The 22,194-nt window shown below is 40.1% G+C and overlaps 1 protein-coding gene across 1 annotated transcript in view; it reads right to left on the reverse strand.

The window, feature by feature from the left end:
* BCL2L13 (BCL2 like 13) overlaps nt 1–22,194 on the reverse strand; it is a 34,557-nt gene that overhangs the window by 7,934 nt on the left and 4,429 nt on the right. Inside the window, exons 2-5 of the mRNA XM_010169909.1 lie at nt 16,210–16,320; nt 15,096–15,252; nt 12,283–12,352; nt 5,608–5,751 (exon numbers count right to left, since the gene is read on the reverse strand). Of these exons, the coding sequence (XP_010168211.1) occupies nt 5,608–5,751; nt 12,283–12,352; nt 15,096–15,252; nt 16,210–16,320 (482 nt within the window). The remainder of the gene's footprint in view (nt 1–5,607; nt 5,752–12,282; nt 12,353–15,095; nt 15,253–16,209; nt 16,321–22,194) is intronic.

Here is a 22,194-nt window from a genome sequence, read left to right on the forward strand (position 1 = left end):
CACCAGGTTGCACAGGAAAGTGTCCAGGTGGGTTTGAACATCTCCAGAGATGGAGACTCCACACCCTCTCTGGGCAGCCTGTCCCAGGGCTCCGGCACCCTCACAGCAAAGAAGTTTTTCCTTCAGTTTGTCTGGAACTTCTGGTGTCCCAGTTTGTGCCCATTGCCCCTTGTCCTGTCACTGGGCACCACCGAGAAGAGCCCGGCCCCATCCATTTGGTCCCCACATTTCAGATCTTTATAGCCATTGATCAGATCCCCTCTCAGTTGCTCTTCTCCAGGCTGAACAGTCCCAGCTCTCTCAGCCTCTCCTCACATGGGAGATGCTCCAGGCCCCTCATCATTATAATCCAGAAATGGATTATAAAGGGGCAGCTGACAACACCCAGATCCAGAAAAGTAGATTAAAAAAAATAATAAAAAGTAACAAAAAGCCCTCAGGCATTTGTTGTAGTATTTATTGTAGTATTCATCTTTGTGAAGCTGTCAAGATAGGTGGAGCCATGAAAAACAGAGCAGAGTCCACAAATAGGACTGTACTTTTATTAAGAGGGGGGAGGAAAAAGATAAAAAAAGGTCATGAGAAGCAAATCAAAGCACACCAATACTGCAGCCACTGCTCTCATCCCCCTCAAGGAATTCATTCCCCACAGAAATGATCCTATTCCATTCCCTGCCCTCCAGGATAACCTCCACTACCTGCAGAGAGTCAGTATCGAGGCAACACCCTTTAAGGTTTACGTCTTAGCAGTTTAAATTAAAGTAAATTCAGTTATTTAGAGACAGCTTCTTCAGACAGACAGATTGGAAGTTGTTGGAAGGGAAAAAAGAAAGGAGCTCTAGGGGCTCCTTGACCATTTAAGTTCCTTTTTCTTCAGCCACAGTGCCAAAAAAAATAAATAAATCAAGAATCTCTTGCTGTCACATACAAATAAAAGTGGATGTTTCACTGCCCTGGTCCATGATGCAGGCGTAAAGTTTAATTATTTTGAAAGGAAAACTCTTTTCTAGTCATTCTCTACTTAGATTGCCCTTTCTTGCATCGCTGCTACATTCCACTTCATCTCTCCTCCCGGGGAGCACGTCTCTCTATTTCTGCATTGTCATTCTCAAGGCAGACACCTGACTGCTGCAGGAGATTGTAGCCCCCAGCAGCACAAACTGACTGCCTCGCTGCCCCAGAACCACAACTGTCTCTTTACTCTTTTCTTCTCCTCCAGATTGTTAACAGACTCTTGTACGTTGATTATTCAATCGCCAGCAGCAAAGAAGATGTCAAAACCGGCAGAAAAGCCCAAGACAAAAACACTGGAAACAGAGAACAGCTCTTTCAAGGCTGAGATAAGAAACTGCAAACACTATGCATATTTCAAGCAAATTTACTTTTACTCTTTTCAACATGGGCAAATAACTAGTTAAATTCAGATACAGATCCCTGTGAAGGCAGAGACAATTTCAGCTACGGGTCACAAACACAAATACCAGCCTCTTCCTGAGGGAAGAAAGGTTATTAACTGAATACTGATAAATACCAATTGCATTGCACTTATTTCACCTCTTTCAAACCAGGGAAAAGCAGATAGGTTTGTAACGTGAATATGAATCTAAGAAAAAAGAAAAAGCAGCTAGCTTCCAAGTAATCATCTACTTTTTCCTCCTTATAGATCATTTTAAACATAGATGAAATCTAACCATGGAAAACAGGATCCTCAGAACTTGAGAATAAATAAATTATTTGGGAGGAGGAGTGGGAAAGGAAGAGGAGAAAAAAAAACACCTTACCAACTGCCTGGCCTTACTGTGCACTTTTCCAGGAGACCAAGAATTGCTTCTGATGCAGCAGCATTCAGCCCTGGAGAAGTCAGACAGAGCAAACAGGGAGGGGAGGTACGAGGAGGGAAGGGAGGGGAGAGGAGGAGAAGGGAGGAGAGACGAGGAGAAGAGGAGGGGAAAGGAGCAAAGGGGAGGGGAGAGCATGTACACTGCACGTCAGTTTGTTGAGCCCTAACATTGCTTTGGGGAAAGAGAAGAAAGAAGCAACTGCTAAATCAGGCTGGGAATTGCTTCGTGATGGTTCAAAATGATACGGGAACAAGACCTTAGTATGACCATTTGGGTTCAAAACAAGAGAGTCAGGAGGGAGAAATATGTGTCCCCACATGTGGCTATTTAGAGAACCTGGAATGTCAAACATCCTTTTTGCTCCAAAAGAGAGAATATACTAAAACTTAAAGCCAAGCAGGGTAAATGTAAGAGCTGCAGCCAAACCTGTCACTGCCATTAGTGAAAGAGGGAGGCTGTCCAAAACTTTCTGACAGTCCAGCCCTCCAAACTCAACTTGCATCTACCTGCAAATCTAAGAGACTGGAAACCAGATGGGAGCAGTCATTTCATCTCTTCATTCTCGTTTATGCTGCCAGCTGCATCCAAACACAGTATGCAGTGCACTGCAGACATTCCTACCTGGAAGACTTTAACCCTAAAACCAAGAAGAAGGGGAACAGCATACACAAGAGCCAGAATCATAGTATCAAAATATTGTATGGATTTGAACATAAAAATAGCCAGCCATTCTCTTGGCAAGCAACCAACCATTACATCCCAGTCTCACCCTACCATGAAAAGTTAGCTGAATTACAATTTTTAGTGCCTGAAGGGAGAATGGGAGGGGAACACTCATTGTTTCAACACATCATGTCATCACCATGGCCCTGCAGGGATTATAAATAAATAAATAAAATCAAAAAGCAACTTCTCATCTCAGAGGCTCTATCTACCTCTAGCATCCCAAATTTCCCATCCCTCACAAGCCACGCCAATTTCTTGACATCTACTGTATAGCTATCCAATTTATCAACCTTTATTAGCTAACAATTTTGCTTCTAGTTAACTGTTGTTCACCACCCTCAATCAGGTGCTTTCTTGAACCTACAAGCCTGCTGAGCCCACAAAACAACTCGAAGTCTTGCACACACACACACACACACACACACACACACACAGCCGCATCGTGGCTGCACAGCATGACGCAGCGAATGGCTCCACGGGATGACACAGCTCTGGAAAAATTCTGACTCTGCAAGATTTACAGTGGGGCACAGGAAGGGCTCAGCTGACCCCTTACCTTTGACTGGCTGCCTCCCTTCTGGTATAAGTTGATTTCAATCCAAAAATTGAGGAAGATCCTGAATTTCATGGTGCCAAGGGAAGAGACAGCACCAGAAACACTACAGAAGTTTGCAGGTCTGCCCCTGGAAAGCTGACTCCTGTGAAGCTCTCCTCTGCTCCTGATCCACAAAAAAAACCCAGACAGGCTGTTCTAGTAACTTCTCAGTTTTAAGTAAGCTCTTAGCTAGCAGCTGTAGGAAAAACCTATCTTCAGAATAACCCCAAAATTGAACCTCTCACTGTCACAGCAACACAACTCACCGGAGACTCCCAGGTTTCTACATCGCCCTTAAGGCTCTAGCAAAGTATTACTGACAACTTGATCCGACACACAGAGCCCCTGTGGCAGATGCTTATCTTCAAAAAATGCAAACCACTTGTGTGATGGCTAACAGCTTGTCAGGCAGCTCTTCCCTGGCCCTGCTTAGAAACACAGACTCTCCCACCCTTACCTCACACTCCACTCGCACAGAAGAACACCATCCCACACGTAAAAATGGACTCAGTAAAAAGGAACATTTTCCTTACAGGGGGGAAAAAAATAAATTACAATGAAAACATATACTCCTTTCATCCAAGTAAAGCCACAAGCCTAGTGGGTCCCCAAGCCCATCCCCACAGCAACTCACAAAGGGTTAATGCCGCTACATTAATTCGGCTGGAAAGGATTTTCATCACCTTGTCTCTTTCCTGGCCTCTTCTGCTGTTACAAAAATAGCTCTGGCTTGTTTGCTGTACCGCTTATGTCAGTCTGATTTTCTGCCTGACTGGATGTATACAGACAAACTCGTAGCCCATTAAACACACTGACTACCCAGATCTGTACATACATGCACAGTCACACAAACACAAAGCACGGCCCCCTCCCTTGGAGGCCACGCTGGAAAGCTGCTTGTTTTCAGAGGCTGTATGAAGTATGTTTATAGCAGGCCTCAAAGAGGGGCTAGAGAACACACCACAGCCTTTGCTGAGGTTAAAAAAAAACCCAACAAAAAACAAACAAACACCAAAGCAAAATAGCACTCACATCCATCTGTCTTAAAGCTGCAAGTAAGGACATTATCATACAATGGTTTGGGTTGGAAGGGACCTTAAAGATCATCCAGTTCCAACCCCCACCTTCTCTGTGATGAAAATACTTTGAAATGCAAGTGCATTTATCAAATGACCTGAGGTCATTTGGCTGCATGCTGGTAGTGTTTCTGTCCATTAAAGACAACCAATCCCTCCCAAAGGCTTTGAAAACCATTATCTGTGATTGCTGGGACGGGAAGGGATGGGATATAGGAAGGTGCAGATGGGCAGCAATTCTGGAACAAACTACTCTTAAAAAAAACCTTTGGGTAAAGTCCTGAAATACAAGGAGCCATCTGAATGAGATTTTTCCTACTAGCGTTTTTTAATCACTGGGTTTTCCTGAACAGCTTTTCTTTTTAGAATAAATCAACTTGCTGGAGCCATTTCACTAATCCCAGATTAATTCCATTCAAATCTGGCTTCCTTCCTAAACCCAGTAATCTAAAACTCAGTCTCCTTCAGCACAGTTCTACCTTTGAGACCCAGCTCATCGGCTGGGAGCTGCCTCTCTGATGTATTTTTAAATGAAACTTCCTCAGCATGCCATGACTCAGGAACACTGGTTACCATAAACTGAAGATTTCCACAAGGAAATGCAGCACAAAGAAGTCTTGATTGCTCATTCTATCCATGTTCCTATATAGCTGTAAAATCCAAGATGCATTAGCTATTTCATCACTTATTATAAAAATAAATTAGAACCTCCTGACATTTCTGTATGAAGTGCTCCCCAATTACCTATCTGCTAAAAAACCCTCTGAAATTTAAGAGGAAAAAACCCATATACCATTTTCAGCAGCCACCAGAGTATGAAGATAATATTAAAAATATGAGCTTCTCAGGCACAGTATCTCTTGCTACCGGTGTTTGCTTCTAAATGCAATTCTGTATGTCTATTAACAGGAAAGAACATATAAAAGCTCACCATATAGCAACAAATCAGCATCTTAACACACAGAATATGAAAACTAGTTGTTATTTGATATCTGAGGACCTCTTCAATTTCAATGGCAATCCAACCAACCAGACCTGCAAAGAACTGGAACAGACTGCCTGGGGAAATTGTGGAGTTTAATCACACAGGTCTTTAATGTTAACATCAGAAAGGAATGGGTAAAAGTCAGTTCTGCCTCGAAGCAGAGAGGTGAAATACAAGACTGCCCCAAATCCTTTTCAACTATATGGTCCTGACCTCCTGCCCTTTTTTTTTTTTTCTCTCTTTTTTTTTTCTTTTTCTGGGGCATTCCTTCTCTCATCTGCTTATTTCTAGCAACTGCTCTCAGCTTTCATTCCTACTCAGACCAGTATCACACTTAGAAATGAGCTTTGAACAAAGTATGGAAATTAAACATTATCTTCTTACCCATCCTCCTTGTTGAATGATATAGTCTGCAGAATAGTCTTCTAGATACGTCACCCCAAAGTTCACAAGTGCACTCAGTGGTTCCTGGCCCCGTCTGGTTAACTCCATCAGAAACTGTTGTAGCAGAACCAGGGGTACCAAGACCTTTGAAAACAAGAATTGTGAGTAAATACAGAAAGCATTATCAATATGGTATGTAGGTAAAACACAAAGAATTAATGTGGTCCAGAGAAAAGGTCTGAATCTACAAGTCCAAAGATATCAGGGACTATTACACTTCATTGTTGTGAAGACACAAGGCAGAAACACAATACAGTTCAGTAAGAAAGAAGCACTTCATCTGATAAGCAAAACACCACAGCCTCACTTGAGACTGTCACAGAACACGACTGCAGTCCTTTTCTTAAACCTCATTTTTTTTCCAACACAAGATTGAGGTAAAGAACCAGAACAGGTCCAGAACGTGCTACCCCAAAAGTGGAAAGATGCAACATTATGAACAGTTTGAAGTGATATGGATCCAAATTGTATCTAAACAGCAAACTCGTATACATCCTTGAACAGACACACTGCACTGGACAGGCTCTTTAGAAGTTCACACTTGGCTTTCAGACAGGACACAAACAACTCTTCCCAGCACCACACCGTTACAGACATGTTTAAAATGACAAGCATCTCCCCACGTTAAACTCTCCCTCTCATGCCAAATATAACTGGTACAGAATTCCCTCCCTCATTTCCTATTCCCATTCCTCCTTCCAAACCTTTTGTCTTTAACTGAATGCTCAGCCTTAACCCAGATGTGAATTGCTCTGGGAGACAGGAGACTCTGTGAACCCACCTCCTTCATATTACACAGCTCTAGACACTTCCTTCTGAAATCATGTTGTTGTTTGCCTAAACAACATGCAGTTGAACTTTTAAACTCTGAATTTATTCTCCTAGAGCACAGCAAGTGGCCCCTCTGGGCAAAGTTTATATGCAGCACTTCTCCAGGTTCAGGAAACTAGTATGAATTGAAGTCATTAGCATCTGAAAAAGCACTATTATGTTACAAGAGAAAAATATTTGTAAGTTTTACTGCACCTAGTTTGTGGCAACTGCATTGCACATCTATTCACTGTGCAAGTAAGAATGTTGTTCCACAGCTGCACAAGGTAGATGCAGGCTGTTACTACTGCTCACACTGAACTCCAAATGCCTCCTTCCTCTCCCAGTCTCCTCCTCCTCCAGCCTGATTTTCTTTTCTCTAAACATCACCCATTACTCTTCTCAGAAATCACATCTTGGGATGCACAGCTGGAGGAAGATTAATAGGAAAAGTAGTCTGGGTTTGAGATTTGTACTAAATTCATGGTGAAGTCATACTGAGATGGACCACTAAAAACAGATGGAGCCTTAAAAATACCTCTAATTTGATGAATTGAAGGTGTTCCAGCTGATTAACAACTGAGAGAGTCCAATCCTATGGCAGACAGGTTATGGTACTGTTCTTCTGGGACAAACAGTTAACACTGCAGCCACTTCACTAGGAATGAGATGGTGCTTGAATTTTAAAAGCCTTGGGGTTTTTTTAATTTCTTGTAATTAATCTCAACTCAGAGGCAGAAGAGGTACAAGCTTACAGTGCACAAACATAAGGAGCAGGTCAAGGTGAGGTGTCAGAAGAAACTTTCAGCCTTTCTGGATCAAGTAAAAAGGCTAGGCATCTTTCAGAGGCCTTGGGCACACCCAAACAGCATGAACATTGAGATCTTAAAATATGTGACATTTACTTTCAGCTGAAGGCAAGAGAAACAAAGGCCAAAAAAAAGCTGCTTATAAAATGAAGGGAGCTCAGATGTTGGCATACTGAACATGATTATTGCCATCTTCCTTTGCCAACTTAAATATCTAATCCAGCCACTCCTCCCAAATTCAACAAGCCTCTGCAGGCCTCAGGAGCAAGGAACCAAATTCAAACTCCCATCTCCAGCCCCAGTCCCACGCAGACCAACCAACGCTGCCTGGTTTTCCTTTCCCACTGAAATTATTGACACTTCCACCTTTGAGACCAGTAGGAACAACAGGTTTGCATGACACTGTCCCTAAATTCGTGGAAGAAATTACCTTCACAATACTCCCATAAAGGTTAACAAGAGCTTTCTGTACAGAAGAAAAACATGAGAAATAAAAAATAACTGTGTGAATGGTGATGAGATTTAACTAGACCCAAGTCAAATCAGAGCCTTGGCAATTCAAAGTGACTGCAGTTCCCTCCACCAGTACACCTGGGAAGGAATGCTAGGGGCTATTGGTATTCCCACTGAACAAAAACATACACAGTACCAAGCACAGCATGCCAGAAAACAGTTGGCAGGAAAAAACTTCTAGGGAATCATTAAAAAAACCCCAAACCCTTTACTATCAGAAGATTTCTGATTAATTGTGTAAATGAAATATTTCTGTCAATTATACTATTGCAATCCTATAGTACAATATTACAAATTCAAATGTAGGCAAAAAAAAATATTACAAAGAAAGTTCAGACTTCAAAGAAGCTATATCCAAAGTAATTGCCACCTCTGTGCACCTTTTGACTATTTCAACATAAAACTCATCTAATTCTTCACATGATTATTTCTTACATTTTTATGGTATTATTCTTTGGCTCCATTAATCAGTAAAAATAGGACATGAAGATGACTGCCAACTTACTTACCAGTTCAGCTGACTCTCAATACCAGCATTTGTTATCCTTTTATCTGATGCAGAAGGTTGGGATTATATATTTTGGAGTACATATATAATATTAAAATTTTAAACATAAAGTATAAACACTCAACAGTGGAGTATTTCCATTTTTTATTACACTTATTTTATATCAGAAATATAATTTGAGGTGGTTTTGGTTTTCTTTTGTTTTCATGAGAGCCTTATTTGAAATACAAAGTGAGGACTCCTTTTCTTTACAGAATCCAACATCATGGCCTATTATTTTCACATCACAATTTCTGAGAAATAAATGAAATAATTTATTTTCCTGATTTTTTTTTTTTTTACATTTCTACTGTCTGTGGGTAAACTGTGCCTCTGTGGGATTTTAATGGAAGAACTGATGTTTCTCTGTATTAGTTGACCCTTCAAAATTTCCTCATTCAGATCGATACACACGTTTTAGTGACTGAAAACATTCCTTTACAATCCCATGAGCTAGTGAATTAACCAAATCTCTTCAGCAGTTCAAACATACCACTGCACTCTGGAAAAGATCCACCTTTTAAAATGGAAAAAACAACAGCTATATTTAGAAGTATCTTATTTCTGCTGATGCTCATATAATGAATAGGTTCTTTGAAAATTGGTATGACTAAAAATGACACCTTCCCAACTGTAAACCAGGCAAATCGACCCTCTGTCCACATTCAGCCTCCAACCAACAAGCCACCTAGGTAATCCACTTCCTCCCAGAAGCATGTGCTTACCTGGATGCCATGTCTCTCATATACATAACATCAAGGAAGATGTGCAAAGACTACTTTGAGTCTGTTTTGTGCCCCAGAGACACCACTGTGGTTCTCCAAGTGCATCACATCCGAGGAGATCTTATAGCAGCCTCCCAGTACCTGAAGGGGCTACAAGAAAGCTGGGGAAGGACTTTTCATAAGGGCAACTAATGACAGAACAAGGGGAAATGGGTTTAAACTGAAAGAGGGGAGGTTTAGATGAGATATTAGGAAGAAGTTCTTCACTGTGAGGGTGGTGAGACACTGGAACAGGTTGCCCAGGGAAGTTGTGGATGCCCCCTCCCTGGAAGTGTTGAAGGCCAGGTTGGATGAGGCTTTGAGCAACCTGGTCTAGTGGAAGGTGTCCCTGCTGCTGGCAGGGGGGTTGGAACTGGATGAGCTTTAAGGTCCCTTCCAATCCTAACCATTCTATGATTCTATGATATATTACATAGGTGGGGCTTTTATACATACCTACATATAATAAGACATGCCTACAACAGCAAAGGCTCAGAAATTTGAAGTGAAATTTTATATACTAGTTCACAGGCTCCTGAAAGCAAAAAGAACATCTTGCTGTGCAAGATGCTACTACCGAGCAGTACTCTGCCCTGGTGAGGCCACATCTGGAGTATTGTGTCCAGTTCTGAGCCCCACAGTTCAGGAAGGACAGGGAACTGCTGGAGAGAGTCCAGCACAGAGCCACCAAGATGATGAAGGGAGTGGAGCATCTCCCTGCTGAGGAAAGGCTGAGGGAGCTGGGGCTCTTTAGCTTGGAGAAGAGGAGACTGAGGGGTGACCTCATTAATGTTTATAAATATGTTAAGGGCGAATGTCAGGAGGATGGAGCCAGGCTCTTCTCAGTGATGCCCAATGGTAGGACAAGGGGCAATGGGTGTGAGCTGGAACACAGGAGGTTCTGCTTAAACTTGAGAAGGAACTTCTTTCCAGTGAGGGTGCCAGAGCCCTGGGACAGGCTGCCCAGGGAGGGTGTGGAGTCTCCTTCTCTGGAGACATTCAAGACCCGCCTGGACACCTTCCTGTGTGATCTCATTTAGGTTCCTGCTCTGGAAGGGGGGTTGGACTGGATGATCTTTTGAGGTCCCTTCCAATCCCTCACATTCTGTGATTCTGTGAACTGAAATGACATTTCATCTACTACCTTCAGTTCGTTGTGTTTCTCCTAGTCTGGATCAAACCACAGCCCTGACTGCACAGAATTCTGTCTGTGGGAAGGCACTGCTACATCTTTAACCCTTTGACATCTGCCACGGCCACTGTGCATCTTCAATTTCTGCTCCCCCTCGAGAAACTATAGGATAGGTAAGGTCTGTGAGCAATTAACAGGAAATTATTTATTATTTTGTTCAGCTAGCTCAGCGAGTTGCATGTTTTCTTACTATTTAGTCATAAAAAAGAGTAAGCTTCAGTGCTCCTGACAGAGTCAATTTAAATATGCATCCTTCAACTTTTCACAAACTTGAGGCCAGCACAGCCTTATTTTCCTGCTGTGTGCCTGCTAATTAGACAAAGCTATGTCTATTTATAGCTACTTTTAAAAATTATTTTTCTAACAGCTTCTTCTTTAGAGTGAAAATTAAGCTAGGTTGAGGTTGGAGGAAAGGTATCTTCATCTCTTCTGTTATGAAATAGGATTCTGATTCAGATGATAAAGGAATTTCAAAGGAAATGAAACCAACATGAATGTATTCCATCTCCTCAAAACAAGTATTATTAAAGGAACTGCTCGAAAATTCCTGAGGCATCAAGCTACTGCAAAAACAAAACAGATGCTGTATTATTCTACAACATTTCCATTCTGGTTTGCTTGTGGACTGTTAAGTTTTGTAGCAGCAAATGTTATGGGTAAGCAAAGGTGATGAGAAAGACATCTTCTGGATGACATTCTCAATCACAACCTGCTGGGGATCAAAATCCACTCGCCACAGGGCCGGCACAAACGTAACAACAATGAAGGCTGAATCAGAAAACCTCAAATGTGGCCGAGGCATCTGCCCAGGGCTGTATCTTCAAGAGGTGTGTACCAACAGCAAATGGAGACCAAGCTCCATCCACCTTCTCCCTTGCCAGCTGAGCCACAATGACTGGGGTTTTTTTTAATGCTTGTTTTGAGTTTCCACCAACTGAAAAGTAAAATGTGCCAGCTTAAGCCACCTTCCCGATAATCAGATTTCATGGTTGTTTAAACGAAAACGCTGTGAATCACAAGATGACAAACTGGAAGCACACACACAACAGTTGTAATTGCTGGAGCCGTGGACTGTCACTTGTCAAGCAATGTTTAATAAACTCCTTTGAAAGTGCCCACATCCTTAGTCAGATGATCAGTTTCTGAAGTAAGCAGGGAAATCTAGTTAAGGAAAAGTATTTCTGGGGGGGGAAAAAAAAAATGTAAAGAGGGAAAAAAGATTTCTTGTTCCATTTTAAATTTAAGACTAAATTTTAACACTCAATTTGTGATTACATTTGCAAATAGTTATTCTTTTTCTGCTGCCCACTGAACCCATCAGAGAATGATTATGATGATGAATTTGAATGATCAATGAAAGATGAATCTGGGAACAGTACTTCTACTCATTCTACATTAAAACCATTACAAGATAGTTCATTTACAGATTTGCATTTCATTTTAAAAAGAAGCTTCATATCATTTCAGATAACTACTCCTGAATCCAGATAGGCACACCATCCTTGTATTTTCTGAACAATTTAAATATTGTGAAGATACTATCATTTTCATTTTCACCATGTTTTACATATATTTCAAGCCTGAGATGGGAGCAAAGAAACAATACAGAAATACTATGAAAACCTCTGTCTCAGAATTAATTACCAAACTGCTAAAACTATAAATCACCCTTGGGAATTTAAAATTGTTCAGTGATTTTTGTAAAAAAAATTATGTCAAGCAGTAACTCTAACTTTTCTTTTTACTATAATAAAGGAAGATTGATTTAATGCTTCCATTAGGTAACTTCTGGCTAAACAATCTAAAAACTACACATTATGTCCATATCTACTGTTCTGAGATGAAAATTATTTCATCCTAAATTCAACTTAGTTCTTTTTATTCTTGTTCCTCTCAGAAGCATAACTGTATCTAGTAAAAAACACTGTGGGCATCAAATAGATGTGAGAGATATCAAAGTGAAAGTCACTTATTTGGTACCTTGTTCCATCCACTGGCATGAGCAGCTGTCTCTTGCGTGCGCTCTCGATATTCTTGGTATGTCACCGGCCTGCAGAAGTTAAACCAACACTGAAAGTTATAAAAGGAAACAAAAGAACAAGAATAAAAGAAAATTCTCAGTTTCCAGAGAACAAAATATTTTCACATATATTACAGCAAGTAATTTTCAAGAGCTAACAAGTCTCGCGTTTCAGGACATAAAACACGAGCACCAGACAGCACCAGGAATGTGTCACCTTCTCCCTGTTACACAATTTCATATAATTAAGTTAATTTCATAATAATTTGATAGTCGGCAACTTAAAGGACATTAGATAAGTAGGTTCTCTGCTATGTTACCAAAATTTCTAAGCTTGCATATAATTTTTTATAATCTAAGACTTTAAAGATAAAAAATTCCACTAAGACAGTCACATGTGAGATAGAGGTCAACGCAGAGAAAATTTTTTATAAACAATGAAGGCCATGAACCGACACAGGCTGCTTGACAGCATTAACATCACGTTAGCTGAAGCCTTTATTTGCAAGAAACAGCACTTTTGATCCCCAAAATCCCTTTGTATTTCAGTAGATAGCTCTATTTAGATTCTTCACATTGCTACTTCTCTGAACTGGGATGATGAAATTCCCCTCTTCCATCCTCTTCCCTCCAAGATCAGCCAGTATCTCAGAGCCAGTAACAAGAAAGACTTTCTGCCAAGTGACAGCAGAAGATGCAGTGCTTCAAAAGCAGCTGTTCTGAGCCAGATCATGACAAAAGGCAAGTTCAGACTTTAATTTAAGGTAAATAGTGGTACCTGGTATTGAACAGAAGACTGCTTATTCAGTTCCAAGAACCTGTCATGATCTAACAGCCTAATGTACCATAACACATGTGTCTATGTGCATATAAAAGGACAGGAAAAATATAAGCAAAATAAATAAACAGTGCATCAAAAGGCACTACTGCAGCAAACTGGGTAAAGGAACAGAGTTAAATCACCCTGAGGAAACCATAATTTGGATTTGTCATTTTAACTGCATTCTCCCAACTTCCTTGGTACATTAGTTCCTTTAAAATGTAAATCCAAATGAACCAGTGGGATGAGAAGAGCAACAACAGCTGCAGGAAGGATGTTATCAAGAGATCAAACAGCAGCTCTAGTTTGCCTTCTGAAAAGCCATGCGTGTCAACAGGTTTTCACAGGCATTTCAGACTTTATATGTATGTACGTATAAACAAAGAGATTACTTAGAATGCAATTATTTTCCCACAGAAAACACAAGAAGCCTAGAACATCAGGCTACGAACAAGCTAGAACCACTGAATTTGAAACAAAACTCATCTCAGGAACTGTCCAAAAAGAATCAATCAGTTATGACCCCTCAGTGTCAGACAGGCAGCAACTATCTACAGCCTTTTAGACATTTGAAGTTAAAATGCTGTTATTTCAGTGTACCATTTTTACACACAGTCCATTTTTTTAGTGTGTAGTGAGGTATTTATCAAAACCTCAGCTCTTCAGAAGATACCAAGTACAAGCTTTTAAGGCCACATGTGGCAAATACCTTGGTTGCAAAGGCAGAGAAGCTTCTGCCATTTCTTGAGGAATCTTTAGCTTATTTTTTGCCACTTAAGGGGAAACTTGAACCACATCTCCTCTTTCCTGTGTGTAAATAATTGTTAGTTTATACAATACTGAACTTACTTTTTGACCATATAGAAACTGCACAGAAGCAGACACGATATATATTAGTTTCTGAAAGTTAAATGGAGAGTTGACAGACTGTACTTCTCCCTTGGATGTCTCATGGAAAAAGAGACGATCACTTTCATCTGTCTGGTCAGATGTTACATGGCACCCTTGCTGCAAAATCCAGGTCAGAGTCATAGAATCCCAGACTGGTTTGGGTTGGAAGGGACCTTAAAGATCATCTAGTTCCAACCCCCCTGCCATCAGCAGGGACTCCTTCCACTAGACCAGGTTGCTCAAAGCCTCATCCAACCTATTCTATGATTCTGTATTATTTAAACCAATCCACAAAGCACAGACTCAAGAGAGCTATTGGCCTTCACAACTACATTTAGGTAACTGTCCCTAAAGTAGCACCTTCCAACTCCAGCTCTCTACAAATATGTCACTCAGAACAGCCAGAAGTAGTTCATGTGGATCCATTAAAATCAGTCTGGTAAGTTAGAACAGAAAATCAAGCAACCACAACAATTTTATCAATTTGCAAAAGACATTAATCAAGATACTGGCATGGCAAGTACAATGGGCTACTAAAACTATAAGCTGAAAAGGGCAGGATGGCTCTTAAGGCACAAAGGACAGCCCAGTGGCCCACACTTGCTGCAGATGTGAACCTGAATGGTGGTCATAAAGCATCTCACTACCTACCCTTCAGGGAAACTCTCCCACTCATCTTGAGCCAGACTACAAACAAACCTTTAGCTCCACTCCTAACTATAAGGTAAACGAAGTTATGTGGCTCCCAGCCCAGCATTAATTAAATTGGCAGCTGCCAGCTGATCATTTCACCAGCAACTCTACTTGAGTTAGTCTCAGAAGTTCAATGATAAAAGCTTAGAAAAATTTTAGAACTTACATTGCTGCAAAGAGCAAATACCATACAAAGAATTACTCACAAATTACAACACAAACCAAACAAAAAACCCAAACCAGCCAGATAAAGGAACACTGAAAAAGAAAGAAATGCAATACAAAACATAGTCCTATCTTTAGCATTTCAGCAGCTGTCACAAGGCAAAAGGAAACACCTTCCCTCTGAAAAAGCAAAGGGAAACTCACTTGCTAATCAAGCTCTGCAGTGCTTTGTGCAGATGTTCTTTCAATTCCTGGGACACTTTCTCCCCAAGATGAGCCAGGCAGTCTTCTATTGAGCTCTCTGGATTGGCAGGACTGAACACCGGGGAAGTGTGGCAGTCAAATCCTGTAGTGGTAAATGCTGAGAGAAAAAGGTACACAAAATAAGATAAAATAGATTCACGTAAGAACATCAGCAGTCTCAGATTTCTCATCTCACCAGTTAATGCAGGTTTCATACAGGACGAAGTAATCACAACTCCGTAGTCCAAACATGCTATCAACAAATTGGAGTAAAACAAGTAGAGTCCAAATACGTTCTGGAAGTGGTATTTATAAGCCATAGATGACTCTGAGCTACATTTCCCCTCCAGCTTTTATTTCACAACTGCATCCTAACCGGTGAGTTAGCTGAATGTGCAGCTGCTCTCAATTTTAAGCTGATGCCAACCCTGATGGAGTAGCAAGAGAGCCTCTTCCCATGGTAAATTTTGCCCACACATGGACATATCTGCAGCAGTACTAGAGTTTAATTTTTTTAAATAATGTTTTCTTCATGTAACCTTTTCCTTCTCAGTTTAAAATTTTATGAAAGGTCTGTATGGAGGAACGTAAACAGATCTATAGCCTTTCCACTTTAGATTTCCAATGTGCAACACGTGATAAGCAAAGATTGTTTCCAAACCATCCCCTCCTGGGAGTCCTATAAAAGCCACATCTACAGGTCAAAGCATGTCACAAAAAATAAACCTGATGGAAGGGAGAAATCTGATGGTTTACATCCATGCTCTCTTAAATATTTGCTGCTGAGGAATTATTTCACTTCTGTTATCAAGTGGGGCAGCTTAAGGGCTGATAACATTTCATTATTTATAGTAGTTCATTAAATGTCACTCAATTGTTTGCTTTGGCGAGACTCCACCGCTCCAAACAGTTTAACTGTTTTACTGTGTGTGACAACGTGCAGAAATCTTGTGGGGGAAGGAGAGGGAAGAGATTCAATGCATCCAAAAATTTCTTTATAACTAGAGTACCTGTTACAAATTAACCACCATTTGCAGAGAGATGATCAACTGAAATGAGAAAATCTGTAGAGTACCTTCCACGATTTCTTCATCAAGGTGTTTTAGCTCCTCCTCAATTTCTGTTTTAATTTTCTCCAAAGCCTCTTTCTCTGAAACATGTTGTTCCATAATCTGTTGTTGAGTCCCTAAAAGAAACCAGAGAAATTATTCAAATGTAGTATTTCAAATAAGGTAGATAATGGAATATGAAAGTGAAATATTAACAATAAAGGAATTCAAGGTGAAAGATCCATTTCAGACAGCAATATAAAGAGTGTAATCCCTTAAAGGCACTTCTTACAAAGATTTTACTATATGGACCCACAAACACACAAACTTCTGGACCTATTCAAGATAGAATAGGTGCTTTAAATATGAATACATAAAAAATAAGAACTGCAAAGCCCCAAACAGAATATATAACAGCTTTAAAAACAAACTTATTTTAAATTTAAGACCAAAATCAAACCAAGGCACATAAACAAGCAGTCATTAATACACTCATTATCAAACTACACCAGAAGAAAGCAGATATAGGCATAAGCTTGATTTTTAGTAGTAAAATATAAAATTGACACTGATGCCTACAAAATCAACAGAAATACTCAGAGCAACTATGTAATGACATCAATGAAGAGGCCCCAAATCTATCAACTGTATTATTTCATTGTTCATGAGTAATTTAAAACAATAAAATAATTTAAGACTGGGTTCACAAGTAATAACAGAGGCAAGGGTCCTCAGAATTGTCAGTCAACTGTCAAGTCTCACCTCCTAATCAGGTCATTTAGGAATCTGAAATGGCTGTACATCCCCAGAAGCACATATGTCATGGTCTGAGATCACAAATGTGTGCTGACTCTAGATAGTTGGTAACAAGAAGTTGTTTCAGCCATAACATTCAGGTTATGGACCTGAATCAGGACTTGCAATCATCTTAATTATTATGCTGGAGCAAAAAAGAGACACAAAACTCTTTCCAAAAAGCAAAGGTATTTAAAATATTTGCATCTTTAAGGAAGATGGCAGAGTTCCAGCTCAAAACTCTTCAGCTATTTTGCTGCTTATTCTTTGGGTTTGCTCATCTTTATTTCTTCCATCAGCTTCCAAGCATGTCTTCAAATCCCATTCTTAAAGCACATTACAAAAACTGTTCCATTAACTGCTGCCTTATTTTTACCAGTCATCAATGAATCAATAGCCTCCCACTGAAATTCTCTTCTTCCTTTCTTTCAATTCCTTAAAATGTCCTACATGGAGATAAAATGGGTCTGTCTTGTATCTACACAAATATAAAAGTGAATTTTAAATCGACTTACTCCTTAAATAAATTAATAAACAAATAAAATTGACCACATAACTTCCCTTTGCTAAGTAACCCCCCTTCCAGCCACTTCCTTCCCTAAGTTCTGGGTCAATTATCAGTCCTCATTAGCTCTGCACTCTGCTACTTTCAACAGTATCAGTGACTGGGTTACCCAAAACACATTTTCTTAGCTCTCTTACTTCTGAATATTCCTTCGAATTCTTTTTTTGGGGACTTCATGTTCTCTCGTGTCCATGATTTAAACACCATCTCCTGGCTGACCTTCTGATAACGCTGCCCATGTCCACTGTTTCTTACTCATGCACCCAAATCCTGACAACTCTCCAACCTATCTGACCCTTTCTGTACCTACACCGAGTGCCTACAGCTCTACCTGGGCATCTAAACACCATTCCACTCTACAGATGTTCTTCACTCAGTTGAAGAAAATAAAAAGGGAGAGGATTTATATCCGTCACGTTGGTATCATCTGACTTCATTTCTTCCTCATCACTTAACATTTCACATCCAAATCTTCAGGTAAGTCCTGCAACACCCAGTGTAGCTTTCTGTCATTCCTGTTTTGAAGACACTAAATCATATTTTGGTGGTTTTATGAACGACTGCCTATTGTCTTCAGTTCATCTCTATTTAATTGTGCTTGAATTCACTCTAAGTGTTGCATCACCTTCCCCTTTCCTCTGTATCACCAATATTCATATCTGAGCGTGTGAAAACCATAAAAGCAACAATACCAGTTAACACACACAGATGTATAGCAAAGTACACTGTGCTTTTGCTGTGATTAAAAAACCACTAGACAATAAGCTTGCAAGGTTTCCTGTGTTTGAAAACTAAGTTAAAAATCCATAGAATCAATCCACTAAATGTATGCTAATGCTTTAAAACTCAGCACTCATTAGATACCTGTAAGGCAAAACCTGTTCAAGTCAGTGTAAAATATTTACATTTATTTACGTGAACAGTTCAAAGGAACAACAGATAGTCAGTTTAGTGCCATTTTACTTAACCACACTGTTAGATCATCACCACCACGTTCAGGGGAATTTTATTCAGCTTCTTAAATCCCTTCTCAAACAGCCTCTCTTTGCCAGTCTGAAACAATAAATTCCAGAGAGGACCAAAGCGTTCCTCCTTTTGGTTAATTGAACAGACACTCACTAATGCCTTGTCAGTCCCTTTAAGGTCACCTCTTTGAATGACCAAACCGGTGCTTCACAGTCAAGTGCAACAAGTACAGGCAAGTACAAACTCTTATTTTAACCTGTGCTTCACCCTGTAGATGGAAAGGAGGAGGGTAATTCAGAAGAGCACCCATTCTCACAGGACTAATGTGATGATGATCACACATGACAAGCTGTCATACTGGATAAGAAGTCACCCGGAAAATGGAAGGAAGAGAAATTCCATTGCTGCCAGTGTACAAAAGAGATGTTTAGATAATCAGTGCTGCAGTCAATGGTTTCCATCTCGTAACACCCACAACTTTGCAGCAGCTGCTGATTCCAATAGCACCTGACCATTCAGTTGTGCCAAAACATCACAAACCTACCCGGCCCAGACCAGTGACTTTGCACTGTTTATTCCCCTTATTATCAATGGACCTCAGCTTTCTGTATCTCCTGTATGTTGACCTCTACCAACAAAAATCGTACCCAGTGTTGGAGAACAGTGTATTCCAACAGCAAAGGTCCTAAGCAAGTGGTTATCTCTTTCTCTGATAGACAACTTCCAAGTTAGGTTGCAAATAGGCAGAAGACAACAGTGAAAACAGCTTCTCGTAGAGGAGAATGCATTTTTGTTGTTTAATAATGCAAATGGTCACACCAGAAATGGTATTTGTACGGTCTGTAAATATTTAATGCTTTCCTATGCTGAAAAAAATGGGTTTGCCTATTAGGGGCTTTTAATAAACTGACTCTGAAAGGCCTGTTCCCAACCCAAAGGAACAACAAACCCATCACACAGTCGTACATGAAGAACTTAGTGCATTCTAGTTTCTATTTAAGGAATAAATGTTCCCTTTTGCACAAGTGTGTTCCTGTTAAGATTCTGGTTTTTCACGTATTTGGAGGGGAAAATGTATTCTCCAAGCCCATCAAGCACCACATCACTGACAATCAGTGTTATGACTACCAAATAAATGCAATACTTCAGTACAACTCCACCGATAAGGCCATTCCAGAAGTTCAGTGACAATACGAGACTAACCCGTTCCCCAGGTTAGATCCCAGGAGGAGGAGGAGGAGGAGAAGGAGGAAGTCATTCAGCAGAGCTAGAGAGCCTGCACATCTCATTCTACGGTGTTTGTGTCAAACTGCAGCTCACAAGAGACAACAAAAACTGTAAGGAGAGACTAAAAGCTGTGAAATGCACTCAATGAAAAAGCCTTTGATGGCACAGATTGCTCCTGATTTTCTTTCTTCCATGCTTGTAATTTTAATTTACCACTATGTCATTTTTCAAGTTCTCCTAGGTCTCTATATTAACTTCTGTAGAGTCAACATTGACTTGAAAATTTACTTTCAGCATGATTCTAGTGTTTCTTTAACATCTCAGACTTTTAAAAACAATTACAATAAGTGTCCAAAATTTCTGCAAGCACCGAGAAGTGATGAAAATACACGAAATATCTTTACAAACATACTCATCTGCTTCCTTTAATAAAAAGCATATCCATTACCCCAGCAAATTCCAGAACAGACTGACATACAATAGTTGTAGACTTTGATTTGAGAAACGTTTAAAAATTCTTTATAAACCATAAAAGCTTAAAAGAAACTAAAAAAAGTCTAAAATATTAAGAAACAATAAGAGACAAGACATTGCCAACTAGCAGCCAATTTTTTTTGTTGGCAGATAGGAGACTTAATTAAGTGGGAACTGACATTCCTGGGGGGACCACCTCATTCTTCTCTAAGTCAAACCCCCCAAAAATTTCCTTTCCTTGCCTTGGTTCAGGAAATAGCTCCCTCATTACCACAAACTGGATTGGTCTGACCAACAACATGTACCTTTTCAGCCAAAGCAGGTATGTTTTGACCTAAAATGAAAGTTTCTAAGGCATTAATTATTCATTTAAACTAAAAAAACCTCAAAAACTCCTTCATTTCCTACAGACCAACAGTAGCTACTATGAAATTTAAGTGGAGTATGAAGAAAACCAAGATATTCTGCAACAGCCACTCCAAGTGTCAGCTGATGACAGAAAATCTTGCAACACCAGGTATCCAACCCATGATGGTCAAACCATATATCTACTGTTGGATTTGGGATGACCACTAAGGAGCCTTGAACTCACCCACAATGCATGAAACCTGCCCATCTCTGCCAAGCCATAGGTGTATCTCCTGAGATGTAAAAGAGTTCACATCTAACCAAAGCAAGTGAACAAACACAAACCCCATTTCTCCCAGTAACCTGGTTCCACACTGCTCAGCTGTAAGAAGTGTGTGTGGGAAACCACTAAAACAAGGGGAAATGGGTTTAAGCTGAAAGAGGGGAGGTTTAGATGAGATATTAGGAAGAAGTTCTTCACTGTGAGGGTGGTCAGACACTGGAACAGGTTGCCCAGAGAAGCTGTGGCTGCTCCTCCCTGGAAGTGTTGAAGGCCAGGCTGGATGAGGCTTTGAGCAACCTGGTCTAGTGGAAGGTGTCCCTGCTGATGGCAGGGGGGTTGGAACTGGATGAGCTTTAAGGTCCCTTCCAACCCAAACCATTCTATGATTCTATGAAAATGCCTTGATTACTGACTACACACAGCACAGCACTTCATACAGTAATTCCAAACAGATAATAAATGGTCAAAATAACATTGTGTGTGATAATTAAAGTTCTGTGGAAAGCATGCATCTCAGGGAAAATGTAAAACTGTCAAAATCTTGTTCAAGTCCTGAGTAACCTATGCCACCATGTAGTAGTCGCAATGATTATAAATCTTCCAGATGCTATGTGAGCTAAGGGATTATTTAAGTTTTCTCCTTCTGTCAGGGAAAAGACAGAAAAACTACTTTCCTTCAGAATCTTTGTCATAGCCACAGGCTGGTGGATGGGTCAAACCACGGGGGAGTAGATTAAAAAAAAAACAGAAATACACTAAAAGTCACTCACTGATGAAACTCAAAGGAGCATTTCTAATACAAACATACTGAATCACAAAATCAAAGTACTTGGACTCACTTAAGAAGTAAGCAGTACTAACAACTGCATCAGACTGGAAGTTTTTATAATGAGCGTGAACTTTAGAGGGAAAAATACAGTAAAGTTTTTTGATACCTGACATTTATTTTCTGTGTATGCACCAGGAGTTATAGATACTGCAAGAGTTCTGAAAAAAATACTAAAGCATCATGAATGGACAACTGAGAGCTTTCACACACTTTAATTAACTGTCCTCATCTGTTGCCTCAAAGATGAACTTGCACAGATGACATCTTATGGTGTGTGTTTTATCAGATTTATTCGAGCAATTCATATTATCCACCTACCTTAAAACCTACCAAAAAGTAAGAGAATTTACTGCTAACGGACTTTGCTTTAAATAAATTGAAGTAAGCACTATGCTGAATCATTATTCTGCCAAAACTGTAATAGGAATAATCTCTCAAACTGTTGCCCAGTTAAGTTTGTTGAATTTTCCTCTGGAGACACTGAAATCCACTACAGAATACTACACTAAAATAATCTCCAGAGC

The sequence above is a fragment of the Antrostomus carolinensis genome, unplaced genomic scaffold (genome assembly GCF_000700745.2).
Source record: "Antrostomus carolinensis isolate BGI_N321 unplaced genomic scaffold, ASM70074v2 scaffold15086, whole genome shotgun sequence".
NCBI lineage: Eukaryota > Metazoa > Chordata > Aves > Caprimulgiformes > Caprimulgidae > Antrostomus > Antrostomus carolinensis.